The following is a 21,880-nucleotide window of genomic DNA, read 5'->3' as shown; positions in this document are numbered from 1 at the left end:
ATGTTGGCAGCTCTTCGTCTACAGGTGAGTTTGTGAGGTGTGAGGATGAAAGCATGTTAGCTTGGCAATACACAGCAAGTACTTTGTCCATCAAAATGCAGTTAAGACATATATTTCATGATTGGACCCTAGCTGACAGTTTGACAGAATGTAATTGGATGACACCCAGAGTTGGCTTCTGAAACCTAAAAGCTTCTTGATGTGAAGATGCCGGTGATGGACTGGGGTTGACAATCGTAAACAATTTTACAACACCAAGTTATAGTCCAACAATTTTATTTTAAAATTCACAAGCTTTCGGAGGCTTCCTCCTTCCTCAGGTGAATGAATTCACCTGAGGAAGGAGGAAGCCTCCGAAAGCTTGTGAATTTTAAAATAAAATTGTTAGACTAAAAGCTTCTTGACTGAATTCCGAAAACAAATTAGACCTTTTAGAAACAAGCGTACGAGGACTGACGCTTCAGGTGGCAATAAGAGGTTTTGTGTTCAGTCTGGGATTCAATTTAATGTGGGCTGTAAGTGATATTTGCAACAGGGATGTGGACAGTAATGGAGAAAGGAGGTGGAGAGGAGACGAGCTGTGTCACCCTCGCTGCGACAGCTTGTATCTCGTATCGAGCAATATGGAAAAATAATGCATCTCCTCGGGCTGCTGAATCAAATTTCCATGAGGAGGCAAAGACCACAGGACTAGAAATATATATTGAGAAGTATGGTGATAAAAGGGATCTGGCCCTGGATCAGGTTACACACAAGAGGTTTCCCAGCAGAGGAGAAAGTACGATCTAATTGCCTCGGGTTTTTTTTTTCTCTCCATGTGATAACGGCCGACTTTTAAGCTATCTTCAAAATCTGTTCACTGTAACAATAACAATGTAATAGGCACTGGCCCCCCTTAGAAAGTGGTCAAAGACATTAACTTAGTTATTGCGTGATTGCGTTTGGTAATAAGTGGAGGAGGCAGACAAGCAGCAAGCATGCAACCTTCGACCCTGCCCTCAGGCACCGTGCATCATTACGAGGAGCTGAGCATTTGTTTAATGGGGAGTTTTCAGTTACAGAGTTTGAGCTCCATAGGCATGCTGCTACTCCCCAGTTCTATATTGATGTAATGAAGTGTCCAACGCCCATGTCTATCTGCAAATGCTGTCTGCAGTGGGTCTGAAATGAGATTTGTAACTGTAGTGCAATCATAGACCCTGCTACAGACCGAGCGGAGTAGGGGGAAGCAAGTGCAAAGAACTGTTAACAGTATTGATTTGGCTCTTGATTTTTAATTGATTTTAACTCGACAATCAAATCTGGGATGTTGACTGGATGGAGCGATATCTTAAACAGTGACTGACTGCAGGTAAAGTGAAGATCAGTGCTGTTTTTATTAAATATCTTAACTGTAATCTTAGAGTCTTTACTTTGTGCTGTGCTGTACTGTGAAGAGGGTTAATTTGGTAATAACTATTGATCTTTTGTAAAATTCAAGCAACTAGATATGTTGGGTGTTAGGTTGTGAAATTACTTTATGCTGAAAATGATCATAAATTAGTACTTGAAGTTTAAGGTGTAGAAAGAGTCACGAATGACATTCTAGTGAAATTCCAGTATTGGAAGAAGGGATTTAAACACACATGGCAGCTGTTATGGAGGTCCCACTATATCAAAAACTGATCAAAAATATGAAACAAATATGCAGCTGCCCTCGTATAAACTACATGGGAAACTTTATAAAAGTGTTTAAAAAAGATGCGATACTGAAATTCTGGGTATAAAAAAACATTCAGAAAACACAAGTCCAGGGGATTACCTGGAATAATAGTCTGCGACTGTGGTTTCTATCAGAGGAGTGCTTTAAATGTGTTGCTGTCACCTCCTATAGTACTTAACCTTATCTGTTGTTTGTGTTAATTTTTCACCTGTACGAGTGTTTGCTTTATAAAATATATCTGCCTGAATGTTAGAGTTAATGTGATTTTATACGTTGCTGGTTATATATTCCAAAAATGACCAAACATAGTGGAACCTGAAATTACTATACGCAGTGGAACTGCCATTATCAATTATTTATCTTACTGATTATCTGCCAGAATTTTTTTACAGCTTAAGGTCTTGCATGAGACATCACCTCAGTGCACAGCCTGCTAACACCAATCTCTTCCTGTCTAACATAAATCAACCTCATTGCACAAGAGGATTATATTTAATATGTTACATCTATTGCACTTGTCTTCATTCCCGTGTCTAGGGTACGACTGTACCATACCTACAAGACTAAAATTTGGAGACTCGATTACCTGGCGAGGGAGCAATGATGCATAATGGAGATTCCACTTTGTGATTTAAGTTATACCTTACTTTTATTTAACAATTTAAGAAAGATTTAATACAGTGTTCACTAGTGGATCTGCCATGGGGCTGCTTACTGGAGTCTGGGGTCTGGAGCACAGATGTGAAGTTCAGCTTCGAACTTGGTGTGCGTGTTGAGAACATTACTCTATATAGGCACATCCTTTTAATTGTATCTGGTTGTTAACTGATGAAGTTATTCACAAGGGACTCGTACCTACTTGTAAATTTCAGGCTCCAGGTCAATAACTGGCTTTCTGTCGCTTTTTTAAGATTGTGTTGCATCAGTAACAAAGTGTGGCAGTTAGAAATGGGATATAATGTTTGATGTCTGGAGTGTGTCAGAAACGCTATGTGTGAGACCATTAGATATGTATTAGTACATTGGCTGTGCTATTGGCTGTGGTCAGTTGATGAATTTAATTTTTTATATACAAGGGACGGAGTTGGGAAGCAAGACTTCAGTAACTTACTCCACAGAGCCACCCAGTGGCCAATGCCTGCAACAACATTGTGATAGTTGACATAGCAAAATTGAATGGGAAATGTTGATACAAAAGGCATGATTAAAAATCATAACAGGAAGTAAAGATTGTAGACAGGAGATACGTACGAAACCTAAGCTTTTTATTAATATGATAGATATAATAGCAAATATCCCAGATTATGTCTGTTATAATAGCAGATATCCCAGATCTGTTTAATGTGTGGCTTTTTGCGGTGTTCGCACTTGAATTCGAGAGAAGCTGTATATTCTGAGCATCACAAACAGTAATTCGGATATTTGTCAGTTGACTTCTTGCAGGTAGCAGATGAGAATGAGTCCGCATCTAGCTCCCGAACCTTTTCTGGAGGAATGCCATACCATTGATTTAAACTACTTTCACATTGAACATATGTGCAAAGATTTTTTTTTTAATTTAAAAAGGATTATCAGGATTAAATCACTTGCACAGCTATGGGCAGGTTAGTAACATGAGCGTCTGGCTGCAGTAATTGTCTTTTGACGAAGTACAGATCATTTGTTAACATGTCTGTGGTAAATCCACACACTAAAACTTTAAAGTTGGAAACAAATGGAAAATTACTAAGTTAACCAGCTCTGATACCTGAGAAGTGAGGCAGTCCATCTCATTAATCAGCTCCGGATGCCTCCTTAGTTAAATGCACCACTGATGTATTTCTGAATCTCACAGACCAGGAATACGCTTTGTGCTGCATTAGCTGCTTTGGAAAGTGGCAGCAGTGGGATTGCTATAATTTGTTGTCAAAATCATGGTGCTAGAGAAGGGAAAATATCAGACAGGAATCCCACTCATAATTGCTGTCCTGTTGGAAAGGTACATTGCCGAGGACAAGATTAGCTTTGGCTGCGAGGGCACCTCCCCACGGTTGCATAGCCTGCCGCCATTAGCTTTCTAGGCTCGCATGTGAAGAATATCACTTGGTGACCAGAGAGCTGCTGGTGTCCGCAGCAAGAATCAGAACTTATGGGGGAGTCCAAAACTAGAGGTCGTAAATATAAGATCGTCACTAATAAATCCAATAGGGAATTCAGGAGAAGCTTCTTCACCCAGAGAGTGGTTAGAATGAGGAAGGTGGTACCACAAGGAGTAGTTGAGGCGAATAACATAGATGCATTTAAGGGGATGGTAGATAAGCAAATGAGGGAGAAAGGAATAGAAGGGTATCCTGATAGGGTGAGATGAAGTAAGGAGGGAGGAGGCTCGTGTGGAGCATAAACGGCATAGCCCAGTTGGGCTGAATGGCCTATTTCTGTGCTATAGACTCGTAACTTGGCTGTGATGCCTCCAGGATCAAATAGCTAGGTGACATTAACACCTAAAGAATGGCAACCTGGGAGAGGTGCCTATAGAACCATATCCCAGCATAAACTGGAAAATAAATGTTTGCATAAAGATTGAGATTGGTACAAAAAGCACATTAGAATAGTTTGCCTGCAGCAGATTCAGAAGCTGCTGTATGTGAGCTGGCCCAGAGGTGACCGTGGGCACTGCGGCCCTGCAGTGACCATCGGCACTCCAAAGCAGAGCAGGATGTGCCTGGATATTTTAGGAATTAAACCTGCCCAAAGACGTCCCCCAAATCATGAGAAGAGCTCTTTAAAACCCATACTCCACCTCTGCCTTGTCTTCATCAATAACTATCTCTATCTCTCTCTCTCTCTCTCTCTCACTCTCACGTAGATGGAATTAAGATACAGATCAGCCAGGATCTAATTGATTGGCGGAACAATTCGAGGGGCTGAATGGCCTACTCCTGCTCCTATTTTCCTCGTTAGGCACTGGACTCCAATTATATATTCTAATTTCCACTGCAGATGCTGGGATTTTTTTTTAACCATTGCCCAACTTACCACCTCATCTGGCTGTGCCAGAACACCACTGGCTGGTCATTTGAGGATCTTAGTCTTGTGGTTACTACCAATACTCCAAAATATGGCAAGCAGTAGGTAGGCAGATTTACCACTAACGGTGACCCATTACAACCTGACGAGGAATGGACAGGTCATCTGGGTCAAGGGCCAAGGACCATTGTGCTTGAAAGATCGAAGAAGGAAGACGGCATAAAATGGAGAGGTAAAAGTTAGATGATGCCATGCTTGAGCGTACACAAAAATGAAAATTGAGGAAGGGAAGGAGAGTCACAGTTTTGAGGAAATAACGAATTAGAATAGGGTTCGGTGTGATGAGATTCCATGTTCAGTTAGCAGCCTGAGTTAGTTGAGTTCAGCTGGATCAACTGATGGAGTTCTATAATTGGCCTCAGCAGCCCCTGGGCTAGAGAGAGGAAAAGATAAGCTAGCATTCCTGTTTTTAATGGCTAGCCGGTGATTCCTGCTGCAAAGCATGTAGAATCGTACAGCGCAGAAGGAGGCCGTTCGGCCCGTCGTACTTGTGCCAGCTCTTTGAAATGATCACATCTCTGTGATCAGATGAGAACTTGGTTGTGATGCCGTCCATGGAAAAAATAACCCACCTAAATTCATCATCTTGACCAGCCTCATAGGTGAGGTAGTGGAGAGGAGCCAGTGCCCATCGAACCATATTCCGGATGTGAATCAGCACCTTTTGGAGAGGAAAAAGATGGGGGGTTAATGGGGTTGAGGGGAGAAAGTGTTAGTTATTATGGCTTTAGGTAGATTTTAGCTATCTGAGCAAGTAAAGGCTGTTCAGATGAATACATGTGGTTAGTCCTACTTTCACGACAAGTAAACTCACTCGTATAGAATGCACCTGTCATATTTATAAAGAAGATAGCTCATACCTGACTCACAAGGGTCACTAGTTTTGTATAAATATATTAACATAAATTAGTTATAGCGAGCTATGAATTGAAGTGTCATTTTATGGTGTAAAATTAAAGTTGGTGAATTCATTCAACGACTTTGATTTTTGACCCCACGTTCCCGTGCCCCCCTACCCCTCAATTCCTTTTTGCTCCTTACCTTTCCCAAAGGGCTGTCTCTCGTGCTGCTATAGTCTGTGCGTCCGGGGACACTGGCTGACTTCCAATGCCTCACTCAAGCGGCCCTCCTCTATGTATTGGTACAGTGAGTGTCAGCGGGCTGTTTCATTGTCGGACGTCAGCTCAGGACAGGATCGGAGAAGCTGAGCCCAATCCTGTCCTTACCCACCTTCCACAGGTTTCACTGGATAAGGATCAGGGGGGGAGAACCCTGGTTGAATTGCTTTTCCCCCCCACCCTAGCCGAAGGATACCGAGTAGTTGCCCCTATTGCTGCCCCAGCTGAGATCAGGTGACAGCACAGACTTTATTTCAAAATATACTTTATTCATAAAATTTGTAAATTTGCAATTCAAGTCATGCTTCAAACAATACAATACAAGTCGTACAATTTGCAATGGTACATACAGTACAAATCAACAGTCCCGGTGCAATCAACACAGTTACACACCAAACATTGTACATACAGTTCATAGGGTACAATACAAGGTGGGGTGGCCTTACAGGACTCAGCACAGACACCCGGGACCTTCCAGGTCTGTATGCCTCAGGTCCACATTTGCCATTAAATGAGCTGGAGCAATCATTTAAAAGTGACACTGTGTTAACTTGTAATCTCATCCTTACTCATTATTGATTAATCCTTCAGTAAAACCTATGCTGCTGTAGTGCTTCACAGGGAATCGAAACGCTTTGCAGAATCCAAAGTGAAGAGGCATGGGTTAGCAAGCTCGACAAAACCTTATTACCTTTTCCATCAGGACAGTAATGCAGAACACAGCTCCACAGCTTGGTAGTATATGCACGAGCAGTTTTTAAATATTATTTTAATAACATTTCTGGTGCTATTTGATGACCATAAATGCAATTTTACCACAAGAATTGTCTTTTTTTTAAGGTGGGGGAAGGCAAGTGAGTAGTAATAATTAAATAGCATTTGTGCTGTAAACCATTGATTTTCAAACCTATCCGTGTGGGGATCCCCTGCAAATAGTGACACAGTCCTATTTTACAAAGGAAAACAATGCTATAATTGCAGAAAGTGTTATCTGAGGGAAGAATTCCTCTGTGTGCTATGGATAATAAAATAGGACAAAGCAACCTGCTTGATTGGCATCCCATCCACTGCCCTAAACATTCACTCCCTTCACCACCAGCGCACAGTGGCTGCAGTGTGTACCATCCACAGGATGCACTGCAGCAACTCACCAAGGCTTCTTCGACAGCACCTCCTAAACCTGTGACCTCTACCACCTAGAAGGACAAGGGCAGCAGACATATGAGAACAACACCACCTGCACGTTCCCCTCCAAGTCACACACCATCCCGGCTTGGAAATATATCGCCGTTCCTTCATCGTCGCTGGGTCAAAATCCTGGAACTCCCTTCCTAATAGCACTGAGGGAGAACCTTCACCACACGGACTGCAGCGGTTCAACAAGGCGGCTCACCACCACCTGTCCTTTATAAGTGGTTCATGGTTTTATGACATGGATTGCACAGCAGAAACCTTCACTCTTTATTAGTATAGAGCAACACGTTAATTAGTCAAAGAGTAAAGAAATCTGACATTAAATACGAGTATAAATTGAGGTGGGCTGACTATATTCCCTAGAGGGTCTGTGTAATTGCCTTATAACCCCTCCCCCAAACCATTCACAAAAGCAACAGAAATCTCCTCCATAAAACAGTTTATATTTGTTGTTTATATGTACCCCTCCATAGTGTGGTGTTTATCTACTTTGCCAACAGGCTTTCAAGCCCAAAAGGGCAAAAGAAAAAGTATCAGCCTTGGCTCAATTGGTAGCACTCTCTCATCTGACTCACAACATTGTGGGTTCAAGTCCCACTCCAGAGACTTGAGCATATAAACTAGGCTGACACTCCATTGCAGTACTGAGGGAGTTCTGCACTGTCTGAGGTGCCATCTTTCGGATGAGACGTTCAACCAAGTTCCATCTACCCTCTTAGGTGGATGTAAAAGATCCCATGGTACGTTGAAGAAGGGCAGGGGCGTTCTATTGGTGTCCTGGCCAACAGCACTAAATCAGATTATCTGGTCATTATCTCATTGCTGTTTGTGGGGCCTTGCTGAACTCAAATAGGCTGCTGCGTTTCCTACATTACAACAGTGACCTACACTTCAAAAGTAAAGTGCTTTGGGACATCCTCAGGTTGTGAAAGGTGCTACATAAATGCAAGCTCTTTCTTTCTAACAAAAACAGCAGTCATGACTTTCATGTTAAAAGATGCCACAAAGATCAGGAGCAGGAATCATGGCTGATTTTTTCCCTCCTTAGCCCCAGATAATTCAACATAGACCAGGGATCAAACTGGTGACCTTCCTGGTCTTTATGGCACAGATACACACCGGGCAGTGAATTTACCAACTGAGCCATGAGGAAGTGGTTTTCCAAGCATTTAACTGATATTGTCCTGTCCAGTGTTGTACATTTTCTGAAAACTGTAGAAAAGCTCCTTGGTTCACAGAGATGACACTGCAGTGAAAACAGATTCTATTTCTGGCCACCAGACCAACCATGATGGCTGGGGGATCTGCATCCCTGGCCTGGCCTGGCCTCTAAATGCAGTCGGGACGCTCTGTGCCCGGCAGACGGGAGGCTCAGCCCACCTGCAACAGGAAAGTTGTGGCTGCCTCATTTAATGTATTGAAATTGGGGGTCTCGGCAGTGGGAACTTGTACTGTTTTTCAAAATATGGATTTTACACCAGCAGCAGATGCACGGTGAGCTCTGAGACCAGGCAAAACTGCAGATGCTGCTGCGATGTGATCAATATGGCGCTGGGCAGGTGGAGCATTGGGAAGTCTTCAATGGCTGCAGCTTCCTGAGCAGCTAGCAATCCGACCTTTTGAATTAGATTGGAAGTAAGGTCAAAGCCCGAACAGCCACTGTAGATTGCATAGAAGACACAGTCATTATTCCTGAGAAGATCAATACGAGCTCTATCCCTATGAGATCTCGAATGGATGGGTCAGCGTGACATGGACACAGAGCTCGTTTCTCCCAAATAAACTTACACTGTGACAGCTCGCGAGATTAATGGGACATGCACAGGCATAACACAGATCACTTTTTGTGTGGTTTGCATTCCTATGGCTGCTTTCTTGTGGACAGGAAATGCTATTCAGGAATGCTTATATACTGACTCTTAATTTAGTTTTTATCTCTGTTCGACCGTAAAAATATTTCCTCACTTCCCACCCCCCAGTTCTGTGCTGAATTAGCTTATTTGAGCTGGGGTAGCGGTATGGATGCTGCGATTGACCCCTGGGGTTAGAGAGTAGAAAGATCAGCCAGGCTTCTCCACTCCTGATTGCTGTGCGGTGACCAACGCTGGCAAACGTGCACCTGTGGATGGCGAGGACACCTCATTGAGCTTGGTGGTGACGCCCTCCGTGGTCAAATAGCTCACCGACAATCACTGCCTTTGTTGACCGGGAAGAATTGCCACTGGGGTGTGAGGTATTGTAGGATTGGGTGGCTCCTGTGAAACTGTATCCCAACATGGGGCAGCATCTTCAGGAGAGGAGGGAAGAGCGAAGAAAATAATTGATTCAGCTTGGTTTGGATGTGCATTTTACAAGTTAAGTAGGAGATGGTGTTTTATGCCATCTGTTTCTGTGAGCGGTGTCAATTTTAAACATTGTATTTAAAAGCTCGATATTTCAGGTTCTGTTTTAGATGTTTTGAAATGTTTTAGTGCAATATTTGACGCTTTCAGATTAGCCCTAAGTACCTCGATGCTCAATGTTTACACAGGGGACCTCATTGCCTTTGTTCTCCAATGCACCTTGCTGACCGAGAAGTCAGTTAAAATGCAAGCGAGCTGTGCCTCATAGCTTCGATGTGCTGTTTATTCCAGATTTCCTTCTGAGAAATTTTTCGTTTGGCTTTTTAAAAAAATCATGTCGGGGGTTCAATTTCTCAACAGTTTCACTCTTGTTTTCGCAACAGTTCCAATAAAACCGAAATGGTTTTAATTCAGCGTGATTTTAACTAGACGGTCACGTGTCTGCACACAAACAGCCGGTATAATCTGGAATTCATTCCCACTCATTGACTGGTCTGGTTTTTTTATTTAACAAACAGTTTTTTTTTGGGTGAACGTGCTACGAAAACAGGTTGGAAATTAGGCTGCAACTAACTGTACTTTGACAGACTCTCACATAATAAATAAAACTGACTCCTCTGTGAGGCCCATAAACACACATAATGAGGCCTCAGCATGGGATGTCGCCATGTTAGATGATTATCTGCCCTGTCTCGGGATTTTAAGTTAGTTAATACTTCGTCATACTCCAACACATGCACAAGCGGAAGGTAGGAAATTGGAAATAAATTGTTTTCTTTGTGCCAGCCATGGTACTCTTCTGTTTGATTAAGTGTAAGTATAGGCACTCGGCAGCTGCATCATGTACCATTTCACCTCTTTACTTGTCTTTTTTTTCAGGCTAGCTTAGCTGCCACTAGACAGGGATCGTCACCTAATGGGAATGTGTCACAGCAGCCTGCCTCTGCACAGACAACTGTGAGTAATGAGAAATGCAGCAGTCCCGATTTGGAGTCAAAATGTTCATACTGCTCTTTATTTACACAGGCAATCACAACTCGCTGGGAATTATCAAATGTGCACGAGAAAATAAAAAAGCCTTAATTACTCTGCGCTAGTTCTAACCTGCGATTTTGACTCAATGCTTTTCGTGACCCAGCAGCCCACGACCATTCCTGTGCCACCATTAAATATTATTTTTAGAAAAAGCCTTTGCCGTGTGAATTAAGTTAGGAAGAAAATCTCAAGCTGTGGAAGCTAAAGAGATGTTAATTATTTGGTCCCATAGTACATAGAGTTACGTAGAGTGTGCAGCACAGAAACAGGCCCTTCGGCCCAACTGGTCTGTGCCAGCGTTTATGTTCCACACGAGCTTTCTTCTACCCCTCATCATCTAACCCTATCAGCATATCCTTCCAGTAATTAGTAGAAATGCAATACAAATTTCTTCAAAACCAGTGACTGAAATGGTTCTGTACTAAGTAGGAAACAGGATTGTCCAAATACGTGACAGTGATAGTAATTTCCACTCATCACTGTACCTGTCTGTCATGAGATGGTGATACGGGGGGGGGGGACTTCAGTCACTGCACTTGCTTTACACTGTCTTCCAGTCGCTTGGTTTGACTCCCGGTGACAGAATGGATACTGACAGATCAAAAATCCAGTGGGTGGAGGGAAAAGGGAATCCTGAACAGTAAACTCAAAGGTCAGGGAAAGGACGACAGGGGTTGGTAATCTGGCCACATTATTAAAATGTAACATTATTTACTGTTATGTATGCATGATACAAAAAAATAACAATTTGCAAGTAGGATGTTGACCACTGGTAATCGTAATTCGGGCTGGGGTCCTTTTGTGGCCCTCCTTTCCTTCCTGTGCTCCCTTCTTCTGTGTACCTCCTGTACACTTCTTACAGATATTTTTCCAGTAAAGGTGAATCATTAATTTTTTGGGTGAGCGCGATTATCAGCGTTCTGAATTTTTTTAATCTAATCCTATCTTGGGCACAAAAAACTGAACACCTTACAGAATCAAATGGTTTTTAACCAGCAATCATGGCTGGATTATATTTTAATAGTTTTAGAATTGATGGTTTTGGGATTGTATCTGTTGATTATCCTGGGTATTCAGCTGTTGGGTAATACAGTCACAATTCTTTGCCACCATAGGCCCATATACTCAAATCTGGCTGCACTCAATTGGGACAGGCTTATGCAGGATATCATAAGAAGCTGCAGTGAGGCAGCCATGACTTTTCTTCTCAGCTTTTCACAAACATCTTCCAACTTTTCATCTGACTGAAGTCTGCAGAGGTGTGATATCCTGAAATGTTTTTGCATTGGCCCCCACGCATATTAAAGAGTTGCATTTGTTGAAAATTCATGAGGAAGCCTGTTCTGTACAATAAGACTGTTGGGACTTATAGCAAAGTTGCTGGGAACCAGAGTGGCTTGGAGTAGATAAGGTGAGTGGATATTACTGCCTTAGCCTCCCATTCACCAAGCTTCTGCTCATTTTAACATTTCATAAAATATTTCCACAGAATAAATGTTGTGAGCACTCCTGATAACGCAGTTGCTAAGTGTGGCACTGAGCTATACACAGACTAAGGTATTAGTTGATCTAAGCTCAGGCAGTGGTAGGGGCACTGCAGTTGGACTGGAGAAGAGAAAGATCAACCAGGATTGTCACACAGAATTTACAGCACAGAAACATTCAGCCCAACTGGTCTATGTCGGTGTTTATGCTCCACACGAGCCTCCTCCCACCCCTCTTCATCTAACCCTATCAGCATAATCTTCTATTTATTTCTCCCTCATGTGTTTATCTAGCTTCCCCTTAAATGCACCTATGCTATTCGCCTCAACTATTCCTTGTGGTAGTGAACTCCACATTCTTACCATTTTGGGTAAAGAAGTTTCTCCTGAATTTTTTATTGGATTTATTAGTGACTATCTTATATTTATGGCCCCTAGTTTTGATTTCCCCCACAAGTGGAAACATCTTCTCTACGTCTACCCTATTGAACCTCTTCCATAATCTTAAAGGCCTCTATCAGCACGCCTGATCATTATTCATTGATTTGTGCTGGAAAGTGCAAGTGTGGATGTAAGGCTGGGACAGGACTCGGGCTGAGCTGCGGGGACTCCCTCGAGCCAAGTAACCTGAAAACACTGGCTGCCTAGGATCACATGTGACGTAAGGCCAGATGGATGAAGTACAGGGGCCACTGGGCAGCAGTGAGCCAGCAGCTTTGGGAGAGGAAGGAGAAAATATTTAGTTCTGTTTTTCACACACAGCCATTTTTTCAATGGGGGGGTGGAAATTTCGACAAAAACTTGGCAGTAAAATTTCCTCAGGGGTTTTCCCGATCACCCCCCTCATCACTTCGGCAGAAGACCCTACACAAATGGTGTAAACGATCAGTTTTTCCGCTGAAGTTACGGCAGGAGAACGCGTCATGGAAAGTCCAAGCCATTGCGAATAAGGGCCTGACTCCTTAAATCTAATAAAGAGCCATTAAAGATCTAATCAAGGTTTGACTTTGCGTTCTATGTGGCTATTCTTGAAGCAGTGGAAGCACTGCACTTGAGTTCTGTTTCCCATTAAAATGTTAATGGCGAGCATCTTGTTTCTTTGATTTAGATTAACCTCGCTACATCCCCTGCTGCTGCACAGTTGATCAGCCGTGCTCAAAGTGTTAACTCTGCAGCTGCCACAGGTATTGCCCAGCAGGCTGTTCTACTCGGAAACTCTACCACCCCAGCTCTGACTGCCAGCCAGGCACAGATGTACCTTCGGGCTCAGATGGTAAGCAGCAACCTGGTGCGTAATTTAAGAAGTGTCGTATTTATAATGTGACGTCAAATATGTATCATCGTTATGGATGGCACGTGTGGCTGAAGGATAAGTGGTTAATCACGGGCTGGCACAAGGTTCGTTCCCTTTGAAGATTAGTTCGGCAACATTTACTTCAAAGGTTACCCGTAACCTTTGATCCCTTATGGCCATGCTGTAGGGAGTCCATTAATATTCTTCCCACTTGTATTCCATCTTTTCTTTCCTTCCATGGATTTCCTGATATCAATTCCAATGGGACATTTACAGGGGGAAGCAAATCTGCGTAGAATAATTCAAGGACTGATTTGAGCAGAAGGTTCATTTGGGATCTTAAGACTAATTTGGCTCTGAGATAGACTTGCCCTTTTCCAATTGCATTATTCCATGATAATTATGAAACCGCATTAATTGGTTAACATGGTAACTAGCTAATTTAATTAGACATTAATCTTAGTTAGCTAAGCAATTGTGGGTTGCTTAAGTTAATTGTTTCAAGGATCTTTTAATGTGAAAAAAGAGAGGAGACTTCAAACCCATCATTCAAATCCATGTCCAAGAGGTGAAAAGCCAGTAAGGGTGATTCCATGATGTGGTGCTCCCAGAGGGGAGCGGAGCTCACAGGGAGCACTTGTCAGGAAATTGCAGGTAAGATATGCTCCCTGCTGGGAGCATCTGATCATGTAGTCACCCCTCGTGTTCCAACCCATCTAGTCTCTATCCATGACTCTTTAAACTCCTTTTAAACTCATCTAAGTTGATTGATAAAAGCACCATTGCTTTGTTCCGCTACATGAACACTGTGCTAGCCAGATGTACTTCATTCCTTAGCAATAATGAAATAACCGCCGTTAATTTATTCAGGCCAATTTGGAATATATAAGCATTAGTGAATGTGACACAACATATCAGTGTTGTATCTGCTCATGTATCTTTTGAATAGGGCCCAGCTGTATTTTCTGAATGTTGTGTTGCTCAGATGTTGGTTCTAATGACCTGCATGGCTGGATGTTCACTTAGTTTTCTGTCGCTGCCGATGACATTATTACATTGGGGGCATGTTCCAGCTGCTGGTCTTTCCCACGACTGCTGATCTCGCCTGAGTTTCTAGCTCCTACTGTTGATAAGTTTGATACTAATGAAAGGAAAATAAGATTTTTAAAAAAAATTTGGTTCATATATTATGAAAAGGCAATCTCTGATTTTCTCTCCTCTCCTCCTTTCCTGATTAACTTGATTCCCTCGCTGCACTATGGTTCGACGGGCAGTCATCACCCTTTGGCACCTCACCCAAGTGGCTATTATTCATTGTAAACAATTTTACAACACCAAGTTATAGTCCAGCAATTTTATTTTAAATTCACAAGCTTTCGGAGGCTACCTCCTTCCTCAGGTGAACGATGTGGATTTCCACATCGTTCACCTGAGGAAGGAGGTAGCCTCCGAAAGCTTGTGAATTTAAAATAAAATTGCTGGACTATAACTTGGTGTTGTAAAATTGTTTACAATTGTCAACCCCAGTCCATCACCGGCATCTCCACATCATGGCTATTATTCATGTGCGAGCCTCGACGGTGAGAGCCAGTAGGCAGCTTGACCAAGGGGGGGACATCCCAACCAATCCCAACCTTGTTCTCACCCAGTGCATATTCCCACCTGGGATAACTATCAGGATCAAAACTGGGAAACTTGGCTGACTGTCTTTTCCCTAACTCAGACATTGCGGCCAATCACAGCACCTGTACCACTGCTGTAGCTGAGATCATCCAATGGAAAGCGTTGTTTGAAAACATTGGATTAGAATTTCCTTGAGCCCTGCTAAAGGGGCAGAAGTGCAACAGTGCGGGACCGTCGCCCACCACTTCTACCTCCATCATGGCCCTGCCTCAAATAGGGGCATGGGGTCATTAGTGTAATCAGGGTGTGTGATCCTTAATAGAGGTGCCTGCCGCACTGTGCCTCTGGAATCTCAAAGCCACTCCCAACATCCCTTAGCCTAAGCCACTAACGGGCCAAAAATGGAAGTACGGTAGTTCTTCATTCCCACAGGGAAAATTTATCCAGCCATTAGAAGGTAGTCAAGGGAGGCCAACAGAACCCATGCCTGGATAGAAAGGGCGAGCAAAAGAACCCTCTACCATCTCCCACCCCCCCCTCCCCCGACTGGATCAGATATTGGATGTGAGCCGTTAGATGAGGTGGAAACCCAACAGATCCTGGTTCCTCCCCAAATTCCAACCCCCCCCCCCCCCCCACCCCCAACTCTGCCAGAATTCTTCCTCCCCTCCCTCCTTCGGCCAGAATTTCTAGCTTAGTATATTAAAACTCTTCTACGCACTGATACCGGTCCAGATAAGCAGACAGTTGCCATCACGGCCCACTTTGTGCCCACTATTAATCCACAATGTCTGTGTTTCATTGATATTGTTACATGAAGGTGAGAGGGGTAAGAGGATGTCAGTCAGAGGGCAGATAGCCTCGGTTCCCTTAGGCAAGGAAGGAAAGAATCGGCCTGGGTCATACTGCTCAGTGAACCTCCACTGGAAAGTGCACATGTTTGGATGTTGCTTGAGGACAGGATCAAGCTCGGCAGCAATGCTTCGCCCCCCCAGGCTTGGTCTAATCGTCCCAAACACTTGCTGCCTAGGTTTGCACTTGAAGAATAAGGTGAGGTACCAGAGGTTGCTTTTTGGTAAGAGATGGTGCCTGTAGACCCATAGCCAAATATGACTCCGCAATTGTGGAACTATACCCCAGAGTCGGGGCCTGTAAAACTACATCCCAGCATGAGTCAGCACCTCAAGGAGAGGAGGGGAGCAAATTGTAATGTAAATTGTTAAAAAGGGAGAAATCAGAATGGCAGCTAATCTGGGTGGTAACTAAACGATCAGCCAGTGGCACCACCTCCAACTCGAATTGAAATATTCAGAAAATATTACTCTACGCACCAGCAAGACTGAAAATGCAAACAGCCCATAAAAGTATGGGTGATCCTTCAATTTATGTGTAATTCGCACTATATGTGCTTTATCAGAGATGGCATTAAATCTGTGTACAGTGCAGTATTAGCAGGATACAAAAGCAGCAGCTGGCAACACCAAACGCTGGCCTCATTGTCTGTATGCCCCTCGGGGTTTCAGTGCACTGATGGCTCATATTATGGTCTGTTGCTGGAACCCCGCTCGGTCTTGTCTCTCAGTCCAGTCATGATATTTATTGGTTTATTTGGACGGCTTGTGCTTCTGTGTTGCTTTTTATAGTTTTGTGCTGAGGTGGATGAAACCTGTTTAGAAGATCCATTTAATGCCTCCCCTGCTCTAAAACAACTATAAAGAAACAAAAGTCAGATATTTATATTATGGAAGTGGGAAAATAAAGGAATGCTCATTTCACTGGATTTTCACATTTCGGCTGGTTAATCACATTAAGATCACATTTGAGTCATACAGATGGGGAAGGTCAGGGAGGGGGAAACAGGGAGGAGGTGGAGAGAATCAGCCAGGGTTTTTGCTTTTCATCTATCTCCCCTGCTGGAACGTACACACAGGTGCGAACATTGAGTACTGACCGGTCTGGCTTGGCTGTGATGCCTTCCACAGTTGACCAGCCAGCCAACACACTGTCTGGGCTCTCTCGCATGACAAATAGCCACTTGGGTGAGGGCCGATAGCACCAGTGGCACTATTCCTCTGTATAAGTCAGCATCTTCAAAGAAGAGAGGAAACAATTGGACCAATTGAGAGAGCGCATTGAGAAATTTTGTTTGCTTAACTAAATTCTGAAAAACTCCTTGGCTTTAAAAAGATATCTGGCTACTACTTTATAGGCTAAATTCTGCTTTCAGGAGTAGAGGCCCTGTCTTACTTCAGGTACCATCCACCTACGATCCAGCTCAGCTATTTGTGTGCCCTGTTGTTTACTTAGTGACACTATGTAAGCCATCTGACAAGAGCCCTGTTCTTTTCTGCCTGAGGCACCTTTTGGTAAGGTAAAAGGCAACACATTTCATGTAATTTTCAGGCACAGCAAAGTAACCTTGTGCAAGTAGCTAGGACCCTAGGACGTGCTGTTCCTTTGTCCCCCCAGCTCATTTTCACGCCCACTGCCACAGTCGCTGCTGTACAGCCAGAGGTCACCGTCTCTTCAGCAAACCAACAGTCGGCCACTGCGCAGGTGAGTTCACAGCAGCTTCGCACGGGATTATTAAAGCGAGAATCGTGGCCTAAATGTTTTAAAACTGTTTAAAGGAGAGTTGCAAACAGACCAGCGGAATATCTACTTCAAACTTCTGTGCTTTGAGGCGTTATAAATGTGGTAAGATTGACCCTCCCTCGATAGCTTGGTGGGTAAAAGCACTGCCCACTGTAGTGCTTTTTAAATATTTGTTCTCGAGGTGTGGACGATACTGGCCAGGCTGCATTTTTTGCCCAGTCCCCCCAAGTGATTGCTTTACAATTTGTCTGTCAGCCGTGGCTCAGTGGGAAGCACGCTTGCCTTCTGAGTCAGAAGGTTGTGGGTTCAAGTCCCAATCCAGTGGGACTTGAACCCCAGGCTGACACTCCAGTGCAGTACTGAGGTGCTGATGAGATGTTAAACAGTCTGCTCTTTCAGGTGGACGTAAAAGATCCCATGGCAGTATTTCGAAGAAGAGCAGGGGAGTTCTCTCCGGTGTCCTGGCCGATATTCATCCCTCAACCAACATCGCTAAAACAGATTATTCGGTCATTAGCTTACTGCTGTCTGTGGGATCTTGCTGTGCGCAAATTGGCTGCTGCAATTCCTACTTTACAACAATGACTACATTTCAAAAGTACTTCATTGGCTGTAAAGCTCTTAGGGACGCCTTGCAGGCATGAAAGTTGCTATATAAATGCAAGTCTTTCTTTCTGCTAGGAGACTTCAGAGGGCATTTAAGAGTAAACTACATAGTGTGGACTAGAATCACTGTAGGCCCAACCCAGCAGGCATGGCAGGTTCCCAGCCTTGAAGGACATCAATGATCCAGTTGGGTCTTTATTGACAGTCCAGCTTTCATGGTCATTTTTATGGTGCCAGCCCACAAATGACCAATTATTCAATTCAGTTTCACAACTTGCCATGGTGGGACTTTGAAGACACAGTGTCTGGTCCAGTACCATAACCACTACAGTATTTCAGCAGGAAGATACCAGACTCAATCCCGGCTCAGTGCTGAGTGAGCTGATCTCAGCCAGAGTGATGATAGGTGTACTACAATTGCCTTTCAGCATTCCTGGCCTAGGGTGGGCAATGTCAGCCCAGGCTCCCACTCCTGACTGCCATCCAGTGACTCTTTGGGAAGGTGTATGTGTGTGGACACAGGATCTGGACAATATCGGATTCAGTTGCTTGAAGGTGTCACTGGGATCCTCAGGCTAACCTTTTTGAGCACCTTCAATAAGATCATTGTGATCAGTCACCACGTTTAACTTTTCTAATGTTTGAGCCTAGAAGTGAGTGTTGATGGGCTGTTTGACTATAGAGGGCATCACAGTCGAGCACAATCCTTTCCTCACCTGACATCAACAGATGCATGACCTTCAGCAGCAGTAATTGGCTAGCAATCGTGAATAGGAACCTTGGCTAATTATTTTCCCCCTTTCCTAACCCCGAGGCTCTGAAGCCAACTGAGGCTCTTTGAAAGCAGCTCTGACCGAGATATGCTAATTTAACACAGACCAGGGCTCTCCCTGAATGCAGCTCTGACTGAGATATGCTAAGTTATCACAGGCCGGGGCTAATCATAGGAGCTCAATTATTTTGTGTAAGTTTAACACTCGCACCCGTGTCAGAAGATTGTAGGTTCAAGCTCCACTATGTACATAGTGTACGCTGACACTTAAGGCTGGAGATACTGTCTTTTGAACAAGATGTAAAACTGAGGCCCTGTCTACCTGTTTAGATGGACGTAAAAGATCTCGTGGCATTATTTGAAAACGCAGGGAGTGCTCCCAGTATCCTGACCGACATTCCTTACTCGATCAACTCCACCAAAAATAGATTATTTGATTTATTCATTCACTGTTTGTGGGATCTTCCTGGGTTCCAATTTGCTGCCACTTTTGCTTACAAAACACTTTGGCACATCCTGAGGACACGAGGTTCCATTTAAAAATACAAGTTGTTTCTTTTAAATTTTACTTTGGATATTCCTTTATAGTTCCTGGCTGGAACAATAAAGGAACCCTAATCTCATGACAGAGGTGTATAATTGTCCAGTTCTATAATTTACCTAGATTTTATTGCATGGAAAAGATACGTGGCAACCTAAATAAACAAGCATATTTGGCAATTCATGGCTGTGTTAATAGCTGAGTGAGGATCGCCTGACGCAGTACCAGGCTCTACAGACCGGGACGGTTCCAAGTTTAATCCATGATTTGTGCTGAGTTAGTTGATCTCAGGCAATTATCTAAAAATAACTACTCTCACAACAAGATGTCTATTTATTTCACATAATAAGGAGGACAGGATTTTGAAAAATAGGGAAAGGGAGGGTGCTGCAGCCAACAGCATCTCGAATCAGTGGCATTCTTTTTCTGTCTTAAGTAAATCCACCGTAAGCACAGTTTGAGCAGCTTCTACCTTAGAGGCATCTTTGCTTAATCAATGTTAACACATTGTGGAAGAGGGATGAGAGAAAGGCTGGAAAGCTGGGGCTTTTTCATTGGAACAGAGATTGGTGGGGAATCTGAGGTGTTCAAAATTGTGAGAGGTTTTGAGATGGTAAATAGTGAAAAAATCCCCGTTTTCACGAGTTGGCGAATCAGTAACAAAGGAGCGTTGGTTCTGGATTAACAGTAGAAGAATGAAGGGGAAGGTTGGAAGATAGCTTTTCACACAGTTATTAGAATGTGGAATGTTATAGCACAAGTGGCTATTGAGATAGACAATCATATTCCTATCTCTTTTGAATTATATTAAGTATTTGAAAAGGCAGAATATTAGATGATGTGGGATTAGAGCCAGCACTGACACAATGGGGCCAAATGGCCTCCTTCTGTGCTGTAATTTCTATGATTCTACCTCCTGACTGCAATTAAATATCAGTAAGCAGCCTTTATTTGGGATTCTGCTGCCTTGGCTGCTTCTCATCAAAGACAGGTAGCTTAAAACTTTGATAGTTTATTGGGTCTTTATTTTGTTCCAGCTGCATCCATCCAGGTGAGTGGTGAATATTCCATCACACTTCTATCTTGAGCCTTTGGAGAGGCTTTTCAGGGTCAGGAGATGAGTCACGTCACAGAGTACCCAACCTCCGCCCTGCTCTTGTAGCCATGGTATTGATATGGCTGAAGTTTCTGGCCAACGATGACCCCCAGGATATTGATGGTGGTCAACCCAGCGATGGTGCTGCTGTCAAAGGTCAGGGGGAGGTGGTGGGCCTCCTCTTGTTGTTTGGCCTGGTGCAAATGTTACCTCCCACTTGTCAGCCCAGGCCTGGATTTTGTTTGGGTCCCCCCCCTGCCTAATGTGGAACTCAGCCCTACTGACTGCCTCAGGTTCAGTCCCCAGACTGGACTTATTTAGATGATCTCAGACAGAGCAGGTGGGGGGGGGAAAAAAATCAACAAGGCTTAAGTGCCGAGGTGTGCCTGCCCCTGACCTCTGCCGCTGACCCTGCCAAAGCTCACGGGGTCAGGGAGAGGTCATCTGACTTGTATGGCATTGTGGGGGTGGGCTGCGGGGACTGCCTCAGTGCTCTGTCTTGAGAGGAGCAGGAGTTCTCTTGGGTGTGTTTATTATATTGAATTTACAGCACAGGAAAAGGCCATTCGGTCCAACTGGTCTATGCCGGAGCTTATGTTCCACATGAGCCTCCTCCCACCTTTCTTCATCTAATCCTATCAGCATATCCTTCTATTCCTTTCTCCCTCGTGCTTATTTAGCTTCCCCTTAAAGGCATCTACGTTATTTGCCTCAGCCACTCCATGTGGCAGCAAGTTCCACATTCTAACCAGATTCTGGGGAAAGAAGTTTCTCCTAAATTCTTTTAGATTCATTTATCGTACAATTTTAGTGTTGCAAAGAGAATTCTGCTTCCCAGTGGCAAAAAAGTGCATTGTAACTCCAGCCTGACTTTGGAGGAGAGAGGCAGCCTCATATCGAGTGGGTTTAATGCCACATACAGTATCGACTACATTGTGGTACCAAACCATGTTTGCAGAGCATTCAGGGTCCACTGGCCTCCTGGACACTTTCTAAATGTACCTGCAGCTTGTGTAAACGTACTGAGTACCTGCACACTCAGACCTGTGCTGTCAGTAAATTTAAAATGTAATGGCTGAGAACAGAGCTTCGCCCAAGCTCTGACGGTGTGAACAGCAGTCAGGTAGCATCAATTAGGGTAAGGTCGACTGCAAATGGATTCTGTGACTACTGATCTGAGCTCCGATATAATTGTATCATTGCTTGCCTCTCTTCACAACACATGAGACAGGCCTGCAGTGGGAAGTTTTAAGATACAGCTGGCTGCAGTCTTTTACTTTATCTCCTGCACTGCTAACGGTATCACTTTCCCAGGTCTAGACAATGTCTTAGCAGCTGGTGATAATATCCCCGTCGGTAATCTCAAAACTGTCTTGCAACAAAAAAAAATCAGTGTATTCGCGCACTCCCTG

General features: G+C 43.7%; 1 protein-coding gene across 5 annotated transcripts in view; it reads left to right on the top strand.

The window, feature by feature from the left end:
* Positions 1-21,880, top strand: part of LOC137301053 (polyhomeotic-like protein 2) — a 215,984-nt gene that overhangs the window by 138,953 nt on the left and 55,151 nt on the right. For 4 of the 5 annotated variants that reach the window (XM_067970441.1, XM_067970440.1, XM_067970439.1 and 1 more), the window contains exons 5-7: positions 10,302-10,379; positions 13,050-13,214; positions 17,262-17,414. In XM_067970441.1, the coding sequence (XP_067826542.1) occupies positions 10,302-10,379; positions 13,050-13,214; positions 17,262-17,414 (396 nt within the window). The remainder of the gene's footprint in view (positions 1-10,301; positions 10,380-13,049; positions 13,215-17,261; positions 17,415-21,880) is intronic. The other variant, XM_067970442.1, reaches the window with a different exon arrangement.

The sequence above is a fragment of the Heptranchias perlo genome, chromosome 32 (genome assembly GCF_035084215.1).
Source record: "Heptranchias perlo isolate sHepPer1 chromosome 32, sHepPer1.hap1, whole genome shotgun sequence".
Classification (NCBI taxonomy): Eukaryota; Metazoa; Chordata; class Chondrichthyes; order Hexanchiformes; family Hexanchidae; genus Heptranchias; species Heptranchias perlo.
Note: the sequence above shows the minus strand (reverse complement) of the source record. Positions and strands in the feature narration are given on the sequence as shown.